The 18747-nt window shown below is 36.7% G+C and overlaps 1 protein-coding gene across 6 annotated transcripts in view; it reads left to right on the top strand.

Moving 5' to 3' along the window:
* Positions 1 to 18747, top strand: part of LOC108914699 (E3 ubiquitin-protein ligase HUWE1) — a 54000-nt gene that overhangs the window by 32359 nt on the left and 2894 nt on the right. For 3 of the 6 annotated variants that reach the window (XM_018720556.2, XM_018720559.2, XM_018720557.1), the window contains exons 3-23: positions 688 to 927; positions 986 to 1255; positions 1334 to 1605; positions 1662 to 2118; positions 2169 to 2270; positions 2382 to 3968; positions 4415 to 4994; positions 5344 to 8450; positions 8498 to 8681; positions 8738 to 8905; positions 10164 to 10311; positions 10362 to 10843; positions 10906 to 10974; positions 11054 to 12045; positions 15287 to 16522; positions 16591 to 16924; positions 16987 to 17120; positions 17176 to 17749; positions 17818 to 18006; positions 18110 to 18431; positions 18494 to 18659. In XM_018720556.2, the coding sequence (XP_018576072.1) occupies positions 688 to 927; positions 986 to 1255; positions 1334 to 1605; positions 1662 to 2118; positions 2169 to 2270; positions 2382 to 3968; positions 4415 to 4994; positions 5344 to 8450; positions 8498 to 8681; positions 8738 to 8905; positions 10164 to 10311; positions 10362 to 10843; positions 10906 to 10974; positions 11054 to 12045; positions 15287 to 16522; positions 16591 to 16924; positions 16987 to 17120; positions 17176 to 17749; positions 17818 to 18006; positions 18110 to 18431; positions 18494 to 18659 (11613 nt within the window). The remainder of the gene's footprint in view (positions 1 to 687; positions 928 to 985; positions 1256 to 1333; positions 1606 to 1661; positions 2119 to 2168; positions 2271 to 2381; positions 3969 to 4414; positions 4995 to 5343; positions 8451 to 8497; positions 8682 to 8737; positions 8906 to 10163; positions 10312 to 10361; positions 10844 to 10905; positions 10975 to 11053; positions 12046 to 15286; positions 16523 to 16590; positions 16925 to 16986; positions 17121 to 17175; positions 17750 to 17817; positions 18007 to 18109; positions 18432 to 18493; positions 18660 to 18747) is intronic. The other 3 variants (XM_018720562.1, XM_018720560.1, XM_018720561.1) reach the window with 3 other exon arrangements.

The following is an 18747-nucleotide window of genomic DNA, read 5'->3' as shown; positions in this document are numbered from 1 at the left end:
GTGATACATACGAAGTCGCCTTATTGAAGAAAGAGATACATAGAGAAGTGCCATACGACTTTCAGTGAAAGAGACTATACAGGGTCGGAAGGTCCCCATGGTTCATCGGCCGTTACGTGAGAGCGATAAAGTAAGTCATAGAAATCCGTGCGATAGAGAAGGATGGCTATAATGAAGGCGTCTAATAATCACCCCCCATTTCGCCCTTCCACAAATAAGAAGTGGATCTTATTTGTGGAAGGGCGAAATGGGCGGTGACTATTAGACGCCTTCATTATAGCCATCTTTCTCTATCGCATGGATTTCTATGACTTTTTTTATCGCTCTCACGTAACGGCCGATGAACCATGGGGACTTTCCGACCCTGTATATAAGTGTGATGGGACTCGCTCACTTTTAATGTCACTTATCTATAAGTATTCATTTTGGGTCTTGGACTTATGACAACTTTTGATGAGGGCGCATCTGAAAGTATAACATATTTCATTTTCAGATAATTTGATGGGCTGCCGATTTCCATTAAGTGTGTGCATAGTCCTTTTTTAAAATTTTTTTAAATTACTCGGCATTATTTTCTAAAAAATATTAATTTTTAATTATTTAATTTAATAAATAAAAGAACAATAAATATATATATATAGAGAGAGAGAGAAATGTGTGGCATGTATGGTTCTTCTTTTATTTCAGGACTTTCAACTGCTAATATGTATTCTCAGATTCACCAGTTTATTGATAGAACACTCATTTTCTCGACACCTGTATAATTCTATGGAACACTTGTTAGTCCTTTTGGAATCAAATGACATGTCGGTTGTTTTAGAAGTATTAAATTTATTGTATATGTTTTCTAAAAGAAGCAACTTTATTACCCGACTAAAACCTGATGAAAAAGAGTGCCTGCTTTCACGTTTGCAGTATTTAGCAGAGGTAAGTTTTCTTTTCATGGTGTTTTTCCTGTAGCCTGAATAAACTATATATATTTCAGAATTGGGGTGGTAAAGAAAATGGATTTGGATTAGCCGACTGCTGCCAAGCAGACAAAGATATTCCTGCTTCCGCAACCACATTGCACGTAGAATTTCATAGAGAAGATGAGACAAAATCACCAAAACGAGACCCTAGGACAGGAGAACCAAAAATTGGAAAACCGAGTCTCCACATAATTCACATTGAACATATTGATAAACTTCACAAAACACCTGCGGAGATTATGAAATCACTAGTTAGCCTCTACTATGTACCTCCAGAAAAAGAGGTAGGTTACAATTTTTAGTCGGTATGTTCTGTTTATTTTTTATTTTAATTATGTTATTTTTATTTTTGTTCATTAAAGATGTGGTTATTTACTCATGTGAGGTTAGCCACCCACTTTGCTGATTATCGCAACAGATTGAAAAGTGTTCAAGCAAGACTGCAGGCTTTGTCTGTACTTGTTTATTCTAATGCAATTCAAGATTCACCTTCTAACCTTTTGTACAATGGTCTTCTAGAAGAGTTAGTAGAAGTAGTAGAACTGCAGGATCCACAGCTAACGGACATTAGATGTGCTGCTTTACGCACATTAACTGCTATTATACACCTGGATAGAAATCCACATGTCCCCAAGTAAGATTTTTTTTTTATATATGTTTCATTTAGTTAAATTGGATTTTAATTTGTAGTAGGAGACCTGGATCGAGACTGAACAATATAATAGATGTAACGGGTGCAAGTCAATATCATGGTTTTTTGCCAGTTTTAGTGAGGAATTGTATATCATCGCTAACAAACCAAGTTGACTTTGGCCACAGTGCCTTCAAGAAAATGAAACTCCAAGATGAGATATCATCATCATCTTTTGATGAATCCAGTAATGAGTCTAGTAAAACAGATTTTTGTAATGCCCAAGAAGCTTCACATTTGGAATCGGCTGGCATGGACTTTGATATCGAGGCCGTTAATGCTAACAACGGTTCAGGAGATTCTAAATTTCCTGTTAGCTTGACCACGGCATTATTTTCATTCCTGTATCACCTAGCAAGTTACGAGTCTGGGGGAGAAGCCTTAGTTTCTTGTGGTATGATGGAGTCCCTTCTTCAAGTAATAAATTGGCAAGGATTTGAACTGGATCACATAACTGTATGTTAATTAAAACATTATTTTAAATTTTTAAATTTCTATTATTTCAGTTTGTCACTCGTGCCGTACGTGTTATTGATTTAATCACTAATATTGATATGCAAGCTTTCCAAGTACACGGTGGTCTTCAAAGTTTCATTAACAGATTGGATGTAAGTGTTTCATTTATATTTTAATGAAATATACAATTAAAGAAGTTATGCCATGAACACTTTGCAGGAATTGTATGATTAATTTTTGCTTTAATATAAATTTGTTTACAGGTTGAAGTAAATTTTTGTAAAAAGGATCAGTTGTATCAAATTAAGATGAACACTTCAGAGCAGACATTTGATGAAAATGCAGCAGGCCCATCAACAGGAGGAGAAAATGAAGAGGAACATGTAACTTCCGTAGATCTGGAATTTGTATCGGAAAATGCTGGAAAAACTTGTCTTCCGCAACGTGCAGCTCTCCTTAAGTCCATGTTAAACTTCTTAAAAAAGGCCTTCCAAGATTCTACATTTGCTGAAAGTATTAGACACCTTATGGAAGGAACTCTTCCTAATTCATTAAAAAATATAATAGCTAACGCCGAGTATTATGGTCCGTCCTTATTTCTGTTAGCTACCGATGTTGTGACAGTATATGTATATCAAGAACCCGCTCTACTATCCGCTTTACAAGACAATGGACTGACGGATGTAGTTTTGCATTCTTTGTTGGTAAAAGAAGTTCCTTCCACTAGAGAAGTCCTTGGATCTTTACCAAATGTCTTCAGCGCTTTGTGTTTGAATACACGTGGTCTAGAGTCGTTTGCTAAATGTAAACCATTTGAGAAATTATTCAATATACTTTTATCTCCAAATTATTTGCCAGCTATGAGGAGAAGACGTAGTTCGGAGCCTACCGCAGACACAGCATGCAACTTGGGTAATGCAATGGATGAATTAATGCGCCATCAACCTAGTCTTAGACAAGATGCTACGCTGGCCATCATTAATCTGCTCGAAGAACTCGTCTATTTAGGAACTAATCCAAAATACATCTGTTGGAGGCCACACAGTAAATCTGAAGTTTCACCATCGAATAATTCAAGATCTACAACTAACGCTGAAGGGTCATCTGACGAGGAAGAAGAAGATGAAGACGAAACATCAACGTCTTCACAAAATGCACAAGCTGAGTCTCAGGCTCAGTCCAACAGTGAAAGGACGCCGATTGCCTTGATCGACTATATACTTAACGCAATGAAATTTATAGATGCTATACTAAGCAACAATTCAACTGATGATCATTGCAGAGAATTTGTTGAAAAGGGGGGGTTGAAGCCCTTATTGAAAATCCTTGGATTGCGAAACTTGCCAGTTGACTGTCCAGTGACTAATCCTGCACAAGCAGTCGCCACAGTCTGCAAAAGCATTTTAAACCTTGCGCATGAACCAGTATTGTTCAGAGAAGGACTCTCTCAATTGGGAGCTGTTTTAAGTCAGTTAAAACCGTTGTATGCAAAACAAGAGGGGCCTGGAGGTTCAAAACTCCTTTTAGAACTAGCAAATGCCTCGGACATAGAGACTGCATTTAGTACAGCTACAGATACTCCGCTTTTACACGCCATGGGCGCTGCACACGGTTACGTTATAATGTTCGTCCACATATGTCGAACTGGTCAAACGGAAATCAGGAACCTGTCGCTACAACATTGGGGTTCAGAAGAAGGGCTTGAAGTTCTAAAGGGCTTAGCTGATCTTTACACTTCCTTGGTCTGGGAAAGCACTTTACTTTTGGCATATTGTAGCGACGATTTAATCCCTTCAGATTGTGATTTCACTAGAGAGGACATAGAAAAGCTGAACGCCTTTTTTGACAGGGTAAATATCAATTTGATTCTTAGAAAATTTATAAACCGGGCGATTCAGTTTGGTTTTCGCGGCCCCGTATCTCTTTTATTTTAACAAATATGTAGCTATAACAAACCCTATATATTTTTAAGTCCCCCACTCAAACTCTATCAAATGATATGCACGCAGAAAAAAATATCTTCCAGAATTGATAAAATAATATATAGTGTGCCATTTGAACAAAAACAGTTGACTATAGCAATTTTGACATATGTTACCATGGAGACGATCTAATAATGTCATTTGATAGAGTTGAAAATATATAGGGTTTGTCATAGGTATTTGTTAAAATAAAAGAGATACGAGGCCGCGAATATCAAACTGAATCACCCGGTATAATAAGAAAGTTTAATAATTATATTATTTAAATTTGCCCCTTTAAATAAATTACATACGTTGTTTTCCAAATTTTACAGTGTGAAGGAAATTCAACGTCGGATACAACTGGAAATGTTGCTTCTGCCATGGAAGCATTAAGCACTAATCCGCCTCCAATTTCGATGGATGTTGACAGCGAAACGGGTGCCGCCATTAACAGACAAGACAATCGTAACTTGAAATACATTAAACCTCTATTGGGAGCCTCATCAAGACTAGGCAGAGCACTTGCCGAACTGTTCGGTTTGCTAGTGAAGTTATGTGTCGGTTCACCCATTCGCCAAAGAAGAGGTCAAAATATTGTTGCAGCACCTCCCATGCCTTCGCTATATGCAAGAAATGTGGCAACGGCTTTGAATATTTTGCTGGCTGAAGGTTTAGATTGTGATAGATTACCGCCATGTCCTACAGCAAAGTGTAGACTTACCTTCTTAATATGCAGCGTTGGGTTCACAAGCCCGATGCTATTTGATGAAAGACGCTATCCATATCATCTTATGTTGAAGAAATTTGTTAGCCTTGGTGGTCAAGCCATATTTTTCAAGACATTCAGATGGGCTTTGAATGCTGGAAATCTAAGTGCAGATGAGGGGATCGAATATTCCGTGCTTCCCGAAGGTAAGTAATATTTGGTATTTTATATTCTTATACATATACTAAGACTTGGAATATAATTACTACAAAAAAGAAAATAGTTATCTCTTGATTTAAGATATTAAACTTTCAGTGACCTCTTAGTGTTTTTTTTTTTTTGAAATTTTAAATACATACATTCTTCTGTTATTTGGTATTTTATATTCTTATACATATGCTAAGACTCGGAATATAATTACTACAAAAAAGAAAAAAGTTATCTCTTGATTTAAGATATTAAACTTTCAGTTACCTCTTAGTGTTTTTTTTTTTTTTGAAATTTTAAATACATACATTCTTCTGTTTGTCACCATATTTCTTTAATGTTGTTCAGGTACCCTTGGTTTTCTCGATGCTTGGTTGACCCTCTTGGAAAAAATGGTTAACCCCAAAGCTATACTAGAATCCCCTCATACAATTTCAAGTCGTCCATCACACAGCTACAACTTTGATCCCTTAAAATATTTGATACAGATCCACAGACTGGCTTTTGAAAGTGTCATGTTGTTTTGGGGAAAGACACCTTTGCCATCATACGGAGCTAGAATGACGGAAACCTTATTGACCATTCTCCGTCATATATTTCGAGGAGAAAAAATTATCAAAGAAAAATTGCGGTCCGATGAAAATAAAAGTGATAACTCTGGAAATTCCAACGCAGGACCTTCCAGTACACCAGCAATCCGAGATACGGATGACAACTTAAGACAGTTAATTGATATGGGTTTCTCCCGAGAACATGCTATCGAAGCTCTTTTACATTCATCCACCTTGGAACAAGCTACGGATTATCTTTTGTCTAATCCTCCTCATTTGATACGTTCGGCTGGGAATTCTATGGAAGTTGAATCAGAAGATGATCAAGTTTTACAAGCAATTGCAATATCTCTTGGCTGCACTCCTACACCAGTTGACACTAAGAAAGAATCTCTGGAAGAACAAGGCAAATCATTTGAAAATTTGATCAACGAGTTTACCAATCACGCTCTAGATGTATGCTTGAAATTATTGGAAGTCATACCCGAAACGGTTCATAAAGTTTGCGAATTACTTGTTACCATCATGAAGAGGAATGGCCGAGCCTACCGAGATAATTTGTTGGACACATTGATTGGAAAAATTTATGAATGCGTAGAGGCCATCTCTTTCTGTTCGTACACATATGAAGCTAACATTATAAGCTATTATACAATTGCAGAGTCGCAAATAGCTAAACGCTTGACAAATTATATTCATCTCTACATCCTTTTCTTTGAGGTGTCTTCCTATTTTGAAATGAAAATACCATGTGGATATGCTATACATAGGGCAAAATTATTAGAACCGCTTATAGAATTAATGTGTTGCTCTATTAGAATGATGATTGGATTAGAAGTCACCTCGGAACCTAAATGGCTTGCACCCAGTTTTCTTTTACTTGATGCAGTGTCAAAAGTTGCGATTTGCACCGATAGAAAATTCAAAATGCACATGAGTACCAATCGTGTATGGAGATGGTATGACTTAGTTACCGGTAAATGGGCACATTATTCCAATAGCAACAACAAACTCATCAATGAAGCTTACTGGAACGGTGAACAGAGTATTCGAGTCACTTGTGGTAGGAAAAGATATACCGTTACCTTCGCTAACATGCTACAAATGAACGATGAGACTGGAAATAATAGACCTATAACAATGACACTGATGTCGTTGACCCATCCTAGTTGTACTGACGTCAATGTACCAGTACCAGAGGAACCACGATATGCGGATCTAACTGAAAAAGAAGAAAAGAGATGTGTACCTGTGCCAGGTTTGACTCAAAATCAGACGAGAGAAATAGTAAGGGCATGTGTTAGACTCATGCAGCTCCCTATAGATAAAGACCTCTTACATTCCGCTCTCCAAATTTGCGTACGTTTTACAAGAGACTTTGAAATGGCCAAAGTTTTCGTTGAAAATGGAGGGGTTAAATGCTTACTAAAAATGAGACAGATCAACGATTTTGGAGGGTTCGGCATTTTGGCTACAATATTAATCAGACATGCATTAGAAGAACCCAACACCTTGAAATACGCAATGGAAAAAGTAGTAAGAGGTAGGACCCTAGCTACCATCCCTCCCCCATACAAGGACTTGATTTATTTAACTCGTCAAATTGGCGGCGCTATAACCCGTGATCCAGAAGCTTTTGATGAAGTAGCTAGTAATATTTTGAGAGTTGATATAAATGCCACTAAAGGCGAACCTGCTGAAACAACTCTACCCTTGAAAGTAGAACCGCCCACCCGTAATAAGGCTCCGCCATTAGAAGATTCAATTTCAATAGAAGTTGTCTGTGATTTACTTGATGCCCTCTTAAAGCCCCTTGAAGATGAAACGTCTGAAACGGAACAGCCCAAGAGTGACTCGGAAAGCCAAGGTATTAATGTAGACGATGAAGAATCACCTCCTTCTACAAGTGCGCGCACATCGAATACCGAAAATGGGGAAGAAAACACTTCTGCTGAGAACAAAAAGAGTCAAGTCTCTACCAAAAAACCAATGTTACCTAAATCGGTTATTTTAAAGATTTTAGCAGATGCCGTAGTGTCATTTGGTCCTATAGCTAAACTCATTACGGAATATAAGTACAAAGCTGAGTGTTCAAATATCATTACAGAAGACACTTCTGCACTAGCATTTATTTTCGATAAAATCTTACCAGCCACAGAAAACATATCCGATTCTGATTGTTCCACAATGTGCAGAATGTTAATAGCAGCGTTAGCATCCTCGAACCATTCTCCAGAAGCACAGATAACATTAGTATCAGAAGTAAAGGTTGCACTTACTAGGGCATTGTATCTTCCTGAATCATCTGAAAAACATAACCAAGTACAACACATCTGTGGAATTATCTCTACCATGATCGACAATTGTCCTCTTCCTCATGCCAATAGATGGACCAGTTGCAGTATTAATAACATAGTAAAACTCATGATAAGACGTGGCGTATTCAGCGATCTAGCTAAAATAACGCACTACCTTGATCTGTCTTCACCAAATACGTCTTTTACTGCAAATGCTGCATTGAAACCATTGGAATCGTTGTCTAGAACCATCAATCAACCCACTCCAAGTGGTAGTCAGACCAAGAATAGAAAAAGTCAACAATCCAATGAAGAGACTACTGGAGCACAAAGTGGTACTTCTACCGAAGGTACAAATGCTCAAGGGGAAGACATAGAAGATGCAGAAAATACAGATCACGATATATCAGCCGTAGCTTCCAGTTTAGAAAACAATGCTGTTGGAACTGGAGAACTGGATAACACACTAGAAGAGATGATGGAGATCCTGGAGCAAAGAAATAATGACAACAGTCAAGGTTACAACGATGTCCCGTCGAGCAGAAACAATACCATGGACATCGATGAAGACGGTACTATTGGATATGATCACGAGCGTGACGCTACGGTAATAACATTTCTTTACTTTTACTGTATTCTATCTAATAATATTAGTTTGATTTACAGGAAGAATTGATGAGCACAGATTCCGGGGAATCAGATTCTAATCCTTCTGATCAAGTTGATGATGAAGGCAATGATGATAATGAGGGAGATGACGACAATATCGATGATACCGAAGAAAACGAAGATAACAATTATGACGATGACGATAACAACGATCGAGAAAGACGAATAGGTAACTTGTTTATTTATTTATTTATTTTGTTTTTAATCTAGGTTCTGAATTACTAGAAAGCAGTTCCGGAATGTTCCGAATTGCTACAAATGACAGAGATGAAGATATTCTAATGATTCAATATGATGCCGATAACGATAATGCTTTACCCAGGATGATTCGGTGGAATGAAAATGGTTTTGCTGTACCCATCCTGGACGAGAACAATCCAAATGATCACACAGGTAATCATTTTATTTGAATACTGTATTTTACTCTTTCTTGCCTTAGCCACTAACATAATGACTTGCGCATCACGGATTTACGCTTCGCGGTAATCTTCTGGAACCTATCGCCTGCGAACGGCAAGGTTTTTCTATATATATATTATATATACAGAGTGACCCATTTGAAAGCGGGCCACCCGCATAACATTTTTATTTATGCAGCGATTTTGACGAAGTTTTTTTTAAAATGTGGGGGGCGGAAAGGTGTGTTTTGAGGCCAAGCGGCGTCCAGTATTTTTTTAAAACTAAGGCCTACTGGATCACATTCAAAGGCTGAAAAATCCAGAATCTATATTAGCGATTTTTTTAGAAAAAATCTGCGTACGCCACTGGATTCGGAGTCCCCTGAAATGGATCTGTACCAAATTTTATGAAAAAATATTCAACATTAACGATTCTATGGCTAAATTGCACTCGAATTGTTTATTTATGCATCAAAAAGCTTTTTATCTAGTAACCCATGCGATAACAAATCAATCACAACAAATATTTAATAACAATATTTAATAGACATCCTTATATCAAAATACAATGAAACAAACACAAACATAAAATTTATAAAAAACAATAAAATAAAATTAAATTAACACATGAATTAACTTTAAATTCTGTATTTTTCAACTAAATTTCCATTTAATTGAACGCATTTATGGTATCGTCTTTCAATGTATGCCACGGCAGACAATTGATGTGGTGTAATTTCAGTGCATGCCAGTCTTATTTTTTCGCGTAGTTCTTTTGCGTTGGTTGTACGAATCTAATAAACTTGTTGTTATTAAATATTGTGACTGATTTGTTATCGCATGGGTTGCTAGATAAAAAACTTCTTAATGCATAATAAACAACTTGACAGCAATTTAGCCGTAGAATCGTTAATGTTGAATATTTTTTTATGGAATTTGGTACAGATCCATTTCAGGGGACGCCGAATCCAGTGACGTACGCAGATTTTTTCTAAAAAAATCGCTAATATAGATTCTGGATTTTTCAGCCTTTGGATGTGATCTAGTAGGCCTTAATTTTAAAAAATACTGGACGCCGTCTGGCTTCAAAATACACCTTTCCGCTCTCCAGATTTCAAAAAATTTCGTCAAAATCGCTCCTTAAATAAAAATGTTATAAGGATGGCCCGCTTTGAAATGGGTCACTCTGTATATATATTGAATAGCATTTTAATTTCCAGCATTTGCAAAGTTAATATTTATTTATATTCTAGTAGCTATTACACATCCCCTTCTGATGTCCCGCAATAATACGGAGACAAACCAGAGCACCGTATCACGTAACCAAAGAACAAATCGAGCTAGGCGCTATCAATATTTGTTCAGCCCCAGGAATCCAAATCCTCCAGTTATATTGCAAAGGTACAATACAATTATCAATCGTATTCGATCATTAACAAAAAATTATATAGACTTTTAGGTCCACATGATCCCCACATGGCTAACATGATGTCAGCTAATAATCTCTTGAGCGGACCTACTGAAATTCGTGAGTCAGCCAGGGTTGTCGTAATGGATAATTTTGGTATAATTCCAGCAAATGAAGAACAGATAGATTTTGTCGATCAGTCCGGTTATCTTTTCGGTCCAAGTTTGGCCGCTACCTTAAGTCACGTTCCGCCTGTCTTACATTGGTGGAATATTGAGTCAAAGTTGTTGGATTTGGAATCTGTTTATGATTGCACGACGTATGTCTGTAATCAGCTTATTCCCGATTTGATAAAGTACAGAAATGAAGAACTACGTAATAAGAAGTTAAAAGAAGACGAGGAGAATTCTAAAAAGAGGAAACAGAAAAGCGATCCTGAGATCCAGGATGAATTTAGCCAAGAAACTGTTTTGTTTAATTACGATGATCCTAACTCTGGCCCAGGGGAGCAACAAAATAAAGAAGGTGAGTTTCTACCGTGAAAAGTATGACAAAATTAAAGTGTATTTGTGCCTTTGTTTTTATAGACGATGAAGATATTGATGGTGTCCCAATTCCTCCAGCAGATGTTTCTGCAGAACCTGCTTCCAGAGAAGGTACTGTGTCATTTCTCTAAACAACGACAAATTTTATTCAATAAATGCCGCATCACTCTGAATATTTCTCTCTTTATAGTAGACGACGAAGACATTGACGGCATTCCTTTAGAAACATCGGACACATCCAATGACAGATCTGAAGGGAATACTCAGAACGAAGATATTATTCTATCCCCACTCCAATTGAGCTTTGTCAGAGGCTCAAACGAAAACTCTCAGAGCAGCATATCTGAAGCAACACATAACGCTGCAGTGCAAACCACTGAAGCTTCAGAAAATATAACTAGGAACACAGATGACTCGAACAGCAGAGCAGAATCGGAAATAAGAACTGATAGCGAATCATCCAATCCTTTTGAAATGTCCCTCCCAGCATATATCAGATCAACAAGACCTAATATAATATTCGCGCGACCCGTCAGTTCCCCACCGCTACAATCAAGTGGCGATCGTGACCAGGAAGACAATGAAATCAACGAAACCCAAAGTAACCAAGATCTCATACGATATACACAGTCCACAAATCCTCTCAGAGCTATTTTCGAGGAAGCAATTAACCAGCATATTGATTCATTAACAAATAACGATAGAGACTCATCTCGTACGCAGGCGTCGGCCGGAACCAGCCACGGTGAAGGTGATAGTGAAGCACCAGCTAGTGCCGAAGGTAATGGCGAAGCGTCTAACAGCGACGCACCCGGTGAAGCTGGTCCGAGTACTATAAACACAGACGAAGAAATCCCGGAAGGTGTAGATCCTTCATTCTTAGAGGCGTTACCTCCGGAAATGCGCAGGGAAGTATTGGAACAGCATAGAATATTATGTCTTCAACAACGTATTGCAGCGAGCGCTGCCAGTTCTGCAAATAATGAACAGCAAGAACAGGCGAACGCTTCAAATGAAGTTAGTCCAGAGTTCTTGGCGGCTCTACCTCCGGCGTTACAAGAAGAAGTGTTAACTCAACAGAGACTCGAACAACAACGACAAGCTGCAGCAAGGGCAAATCCTAATGAACCTGTGGATGCCGGGGCTTTCTTTGAAACTTTGCAGCCTTCGTTAAGAACAATGGTGAGTAACTTTGAAAAGAGAACCGAACGTCTGCTCAATTTTTACTTTTAATAATGATAATAAACATATTTGGATGGATGTAATCCTTCATGTAACGTTAAGTGCATGTACTCTTTTTAAGTTGTCATTCAACAGGGCGCTAGGTGGGCAAAATGGCCGAATATGTCGAATATCCTTATTATTTGACGTTTTGTTTTAAATATCTAAGTCATGTATGGATTACATTTCTGGAGTTAGAGAACTGAATGTGGTAGATGTAATATAAAAAAAACTTAATGCGTGCAGTAAGTCGCGTATGCGGCCAGCTTACGGCATTTGAGGTTACGCTGGGATATGAAAATTATGAAAATAAAATGTATTATGAATTTAAAAAAAAAAAACAGTCCCCATTCAAAATTCGATTATATATATATACAGGGTGCGCCATGTAACACTCCCGCTGCTAATATTTCCGAAATTATGCAATTTATTTTAGTTCTGGAAATTGGGGTTATTAGGTTCCTAGAATAGCTTCAAATTTTAGTTAGAACTGTTAGTTCAAATCTTTCTGTGTAGATGGCGCGACGATACTAAAAAATTTTTTGATCCCTGGGACCTGGAACTGCAGTCCATCTGAAAGATCGTTAAATTCTGAGTAATTTTTGTGATATAAAGTTTTTCCCTATACTTCAATATGCAATGTATGACGTAACGGGAAAATCTGTTATTTTATTTAAATCACGCTGAGACAAAATATTCTTTTAAAATATTATTATAATGGCTTTATTCACATCACATACTAACAAACAATAAATTATAAAAAAAAACGAATCATCGACTACAGAAAAAAAATTGTACAATGGTAATACTTAAATGGGGCAGAGACGAACCCTATCTTATCAAATGTTATTAAAAAATGCAGTCATAGGTGGCTCATGCCATTTGTTTGAAATAAAACATATATGATAGATGACACATATTATTTTTCAATAATTACAGTTTTATCAGTTTGCATCTTTCAATTTAACGATACTAGTTATAAGATTTACCATTGTACAATTTTTTTTCTGTAGTTGATCATTTGTTATTTTTTATAATTTATTGTTTGTTAGTAGGTGGTGTATACAGGGTGGTCCGAATTTTATGCAGGAAACTTCGAGGACAGATAGATCTCTTTAAAATAATAGGAGTTTGCCTTATAAACATAGGTCTGTTAAAAAAAAAATAATTTTTTGTTTATATCTTCGGAATCTATTAATCTATAAAATTACTCAAAATTTAACGATCTTTCAAATGGACTGCATTTCCACGCTCCAGGGATCAAAAAATTTTTTAGTATTACCACGCCATCTATACAGAAAGATTTGTACTAAGGGTTCTAACTACAATTTGAAGCTATTCGAGGGACCTAACAGCCCTAGTTTCCGGAACTACAATAAATTTCTTCATTTCGGAGATATTGGCAGCGGGAGTGTTAAATGGCTCACCCCCTTAATACACGATGCACGTCAAAAAATCTTTATATGTTTTTGTTACATTTTTTGAGGCCTTCGTGCTCGCAAAAACAAATTTGAGATCCAACTTTATGAGTAATCAAAAAAAAAAAAACTTGAAAAGTGTCGTAGGGCCATCTAGCTTTTTTATTTTAGGAGATAGAGAAGATTTATTATAATAAAATTTCATGGCAAAATTAATATCTTTCACATGGTATAAACAATTTTTTGAAGTATCGTATGTAATTTGCTGCGCCCTGTACACAGACAAAAAAAAAGCAGACTATAGATGCAAAAAAATTGATTGTTTCCTCTTTCATGCGATGAACTACATGTCGCCTTTATCTTTTATATTTATTATATTTTTTTTATAATTTTGGCATCAAAAATGTAGAAATTGTTTTAAACATGCCATGCCTATCCTACAATGTATAGCATAAGCAAGAAACGTGGATCGAAATCAGTTTGTATTCATGTATTCTACTTCACTTCATAACGTTGTTTACGGCGTTTGTCATGGCAACGAAACGGCCAACACGTGAGGCAACTATGATGTGGGGGAACAAAAGACTCGGAAATTGAAGCAGTATCACCTATCGCCTCCCTTTAAACAGTTTATATGATACGTCGCCCGGTGCACGATTATAACGGTTATATATTTGTTTTGTATGAATAATTGTAAAAATGTTTCCTATGAATAATTCATTATGTATTTTGTTGGAAACGCCATTTTCCAGGTGGAAAATTGGGAACAAAAAGGATTTTCTAAATTGTAAGGGACCTGTCCCTTCTCTCGATGTGGAAAAAAGGGGGAAGTCAAAAGACGAAGTGTACGTTCGGAATTTTCGGAATGAATGGTATTCGGAGTATAAGTGGTTTGGTGGAAGTGTTTGTTTAAAAAAACTTTTCTGTATACCGTGTTTAATTGTGTTTCTATTTTTTATAAAATTTAAATGAAAATCCTTCTCGCGAACGTCAGTTTTTCGGTAATATTGCAAATGCAACTAAAAATTTCCTGATTCGTTTTAAGCCATTTGACCTTGAAAATTTGAAATTTTTGCCTATGGCGCTTTAATTTGTTCTTTTTAGACAATCAATAAATATGCCTCACCTATTCTCATTGTCTAAAGTAAAAAACCAATATTATAGTAATGTGAAAAGAAAATCTGTATTTTGCCTCAAAGAAGTACATTATATTTATTAAATTTTTTGTAGTTGACGTGTCTATAACAATTGTTACTTTAACACGAAAATGTTTACATTTTTTATACCAAAATTGTAAAAAATGTAATAAATATAAAAGGTAAAGGCAACATATAGGATATCGCATGGAAGAGGAAAAAACAAGAAATTTTTTGTACCCGCAGCCTGCTTCGATGACAATTTTTTTTTCCTGCTTAGAGGACGCGGCAAATTACATATAATGCTTTAAAAATCTGTTTATACTAGGTGAAAGATATCAATTTTGCCATGAAATTTCATTAAAATATGTAAGTTATCCCTATCTCTTAAATCAAAAGAGTTAGGCGACCCTGAACTTTGCGTACTTTTCCTAGATCCATAGGAATGGCCTTCTTACAGTAGACAACCTGTATATACCAATAATAATAAATATTTTCATTTAAATGTTACGGTACATATAAAAATGTATAGTATGCAGTTTAATAAAAGGAAATTTTAATCAAATCAGTTTTGGGTTATGTAAAACAACAATTCAACAAATATTAATTATATATTTTCATTGATAATGTTGATTATACAAATTTTAGATACTCTCTGATATGGAAGATTCTCAAATGTCGGCATTGCCACCCGATTTAGCCGCTGAGGCACAGACTCTCCGCAGAGATTGGTATGCCAGAAACAGGCAAATGGCCCAAGAAAGATTTTTACAAAGTAACCTATCAACTATAATTAGACACTCCCGTGGAAGGCAAACTCTTAGACCTAGTAACTTCCCTAGAGGAGGTTGGAACCAATGGAGTACTCCGGTACCCTCAAATTCACAGATGAAAATACGCGGCCGACAATTATTAGATCACGAAGGAATAGCTTGCCTGCTTATATTGCTTTTCACCGATGATCCCCATTTGAACAAATTAAGACTACATAGAGTAATACGTAACTTATGTTACCACGCTCCTACTAGAGAATGGATTATTAATGCTTTATTGTCTATTATTGAGAAAAGCGTTCATGTACAACCGGACGATAATATTAACAAACCCTCAAGGAAAGGCCCAAGGCCGGGACCTTTAACAAGTAAATTACTAACGGATGCTAGACATTTGCAAAACGGCGGTCACTGGCTCACCATTCGCATGGAAGCCGCCTTAGGGTGTGCAGCCAATGTTTTTATAGTAAACAAAACGATTGGTAAAAAATGTGACAAATCAAATGGTTCAAGTGTTATCAGTATTCACCCTCAAGCAGCTCCGATCGTCTGCAGAAATACTTTGGATCTATTTACATCGCTCGCTAAAGCCTTTCCGTCTTGTTTACTTCCAATAAAATGCATTCGAGACGATACTGAGAAAAATACGATAACTCCGGTAAAAGTTAAAAACGATACTACATCTTCTGATTTCTGGGATGTTTTACTTCGTCTGGATTCTGCTACCAAAAAAGGTAAGAGCATACAGAAGAATAATACTTCGAGTACGACTAGTGATGCGGATGGTGTTATTTCATTCGATCAAACTGTTTTTGGCAAACTGTTGAATTTGCTAGCTTCCCCAGTGGTAAATAGAAACACTCAGTTGACAGACAATTTGTTAAAATTATTGTCTGTAACAACTTCTGGAATGCCCGAACTAGTAAAACCACATAAATCGGTTAAAGGTAAACCCCAGAATTCTGAGAATTCTGCGAACACTCCTCCAATGCACGCCTTGAACTTGGCCGTTAATGTTATCACCTACAAAAATTGTTCAGAAGAAGGGCTCGAGTTCATTACAAATTTGCTGCTTAATTTAGCAAATTCCTCTTTGGAAATGAGTTTTATGGTAAGCAATATATTACGCATTTATATTGAATATATTATATATACATTTGTCGTTTAAAAAATTTCCAGATACTAAATCTTCTTCTAAATGGTGCCGTTGAAATCGGTGATATAGTAGAGAGCCAAATTCAGAGTATGCTTAAAGACTTGAAAGATCTAATTAGCAACACACAAAAGCGAAAATTAGAAGAAGGACCGTCCACATCAAAGGGCATAATTTATAACAGATTCACCAATGAGCAGGTTGTGGTAACGGCTTCAACTAAAGTGAAAACTGCCTGCGAGCTCCAGTTGCCTTCTATGGTACCTCTCACCTCGAAATCATCAAGTCAAGTGTTTTTCCTTAGGGTCCTAAGAGTTATCGTTCAAATAAGGAACCCCATCAAACAGAGCATGAAAAGAGGTAGCTTGAATTGCGAAATAATATCTTAAACTGGTTTTATTTAATTTCCTTTCTACTTGTAGCTGATTCGGGAGCTTATGAATTACCTGCCTTAAGTGAGCAATTGGGCAGTCTTGGAAGTTTGTGGGAAACGCTTAGCCAGTGTCTTTTGGAATTGGAACATGCTCCGGATCATCATGCCGTACTCGTCCTGCAGGTAAACGACTATTATAATATTAGTATTTTTAAAATTATCGAAACTTAATTTTCAGCCTGCTGTCGAAGCGTTTTTCCTAGTCCACTCTCCGCAGCAAGGTGCGGCAAAAGGAAAAGACAAGGAAACCAAAGAAACCGAAGAAGAATCGATGCAAGACGAGTCCGAATCTGAGCAATCTAACGATGCAAGAGCAACTTCCAATTCAAACGCGCCCCAGCCTGAACAAAACCCCTCAGATGGTGAACCACAACAGGAACCAGTCGAGAGTAATGCCGCAGAACCAGATAGAGTTGCAGAAACCAGCACAAAGACAACGGTGACACCGGAACAACAACAATTCCTTGCTTTTGCCGAGAAACACCGTACCGTTTTGAATCAGATCTTGAGACAAAGTACCGCACATTTAGCTGATGGGCCGTTTGCAGTCCTTGTCGATCACACTAGGATCCTTGATTTCGATATAAAACGTCGCTACTTCAGAACCGAACTGGAGAGAATGGATCACGGAATTAGAAGGGAAGAGACGGCAGTACATGTTAGAAGAAGTAATATCTTCGAAGACTCATTCAGAGAATTGTTTAGGAGACCACCGGAGGAATGGAAAAATCGCTTCTACATTGTATTTGAAGGTGAAACATAAATTCTTATCCCATTTTCAATTTCGATATTACAATTAATATTTCAATGAACGTTTCAGATGAAGAAGGGCAAGATGCTGGTGGTCTACTGAGAGAATGGTATGTGATCATTTCAAGAGATATTTTCAATCCAATGTATGCTCTGTTTACCGTTTCACCCGGAGATCGTGTAACTTATATGATCAACTCGGCGAGTCACTATAATTCGAATCACCTTTGTTACTACAAATTCGTGGGACGAGTTATAGGTAAGTAACATCGAACTAATTAAATTCTGATTCATTTACAAATCTTTAATTTATCATCATCAATCAATGTGCTTCTCGAAATTAGTTACACTTCGGTTTTTAGCAAAAGCAATCTATGACAATAAATTACTAGAATGTTATTTCACCCGTTCCTTCTATAAACACATTCTGGGCATCCCAGTAAAATATACTGATATGGAGAGTGAGGACTACAGTTTCTACCGAGGATTAGTTTATTTGATGGAGAACAATATAAACCACTTGGGCTTAGATTTGACATTTAGTACTGAAATTAGTGAGTTTGGTGTTACAGAGACTAGGGATTTGATACCAAACGGTAGGCATATTCCTGTAACGGAAGAAAACAAGATGGAATATGTTCGACTTGTTTGCCAAATGAAAATGACGGGTGCCATAAAACAACAGTAAGTTATTATATTGAAAAGCAAAAGGTTGCACTGAACGCTCAAAATTTCTTCATTTTCAGATTGAACTCATTTCTGGAAGGATTCTATGATATTATTCCTATGCGCCTAATTTCTATTTTCAATGAACAAGAATTAGAATTGTTGATTTCAGGATTACCAAATGTTGATATAGATGATTTAAAAGCAAATACCGAATACCACAAATATCAGACAAACTCTTTACAGGTTAGTTAAAAATTACTATTAGTAGAATCAGTTAGAAGGATTAGAATACAATCTCCTTCAAAAAAGGAAATGGCACATATATATATAT

This window comes from Anoplophora glabripennis, unplaced genomic scaffold, assembly GCF_000390285.2.
Source record: "Anoplophora glabripennis isolate ALB-LARVAE unplaced genomic scaffold, Agla_2.0 scaffold727, whole genome shotgun sequence".
Classification (NCBI taxonomy): domain Eukaryota; kingdom Metazoa; phylum Arthropoda; class Insecta; order Coleoptera; family Cerambycidae; genus Anoplophora; species Anoplophora glabripennis.
This window is presented reverse-complemented; position numbering and strand designations above follow the sequence as displayed.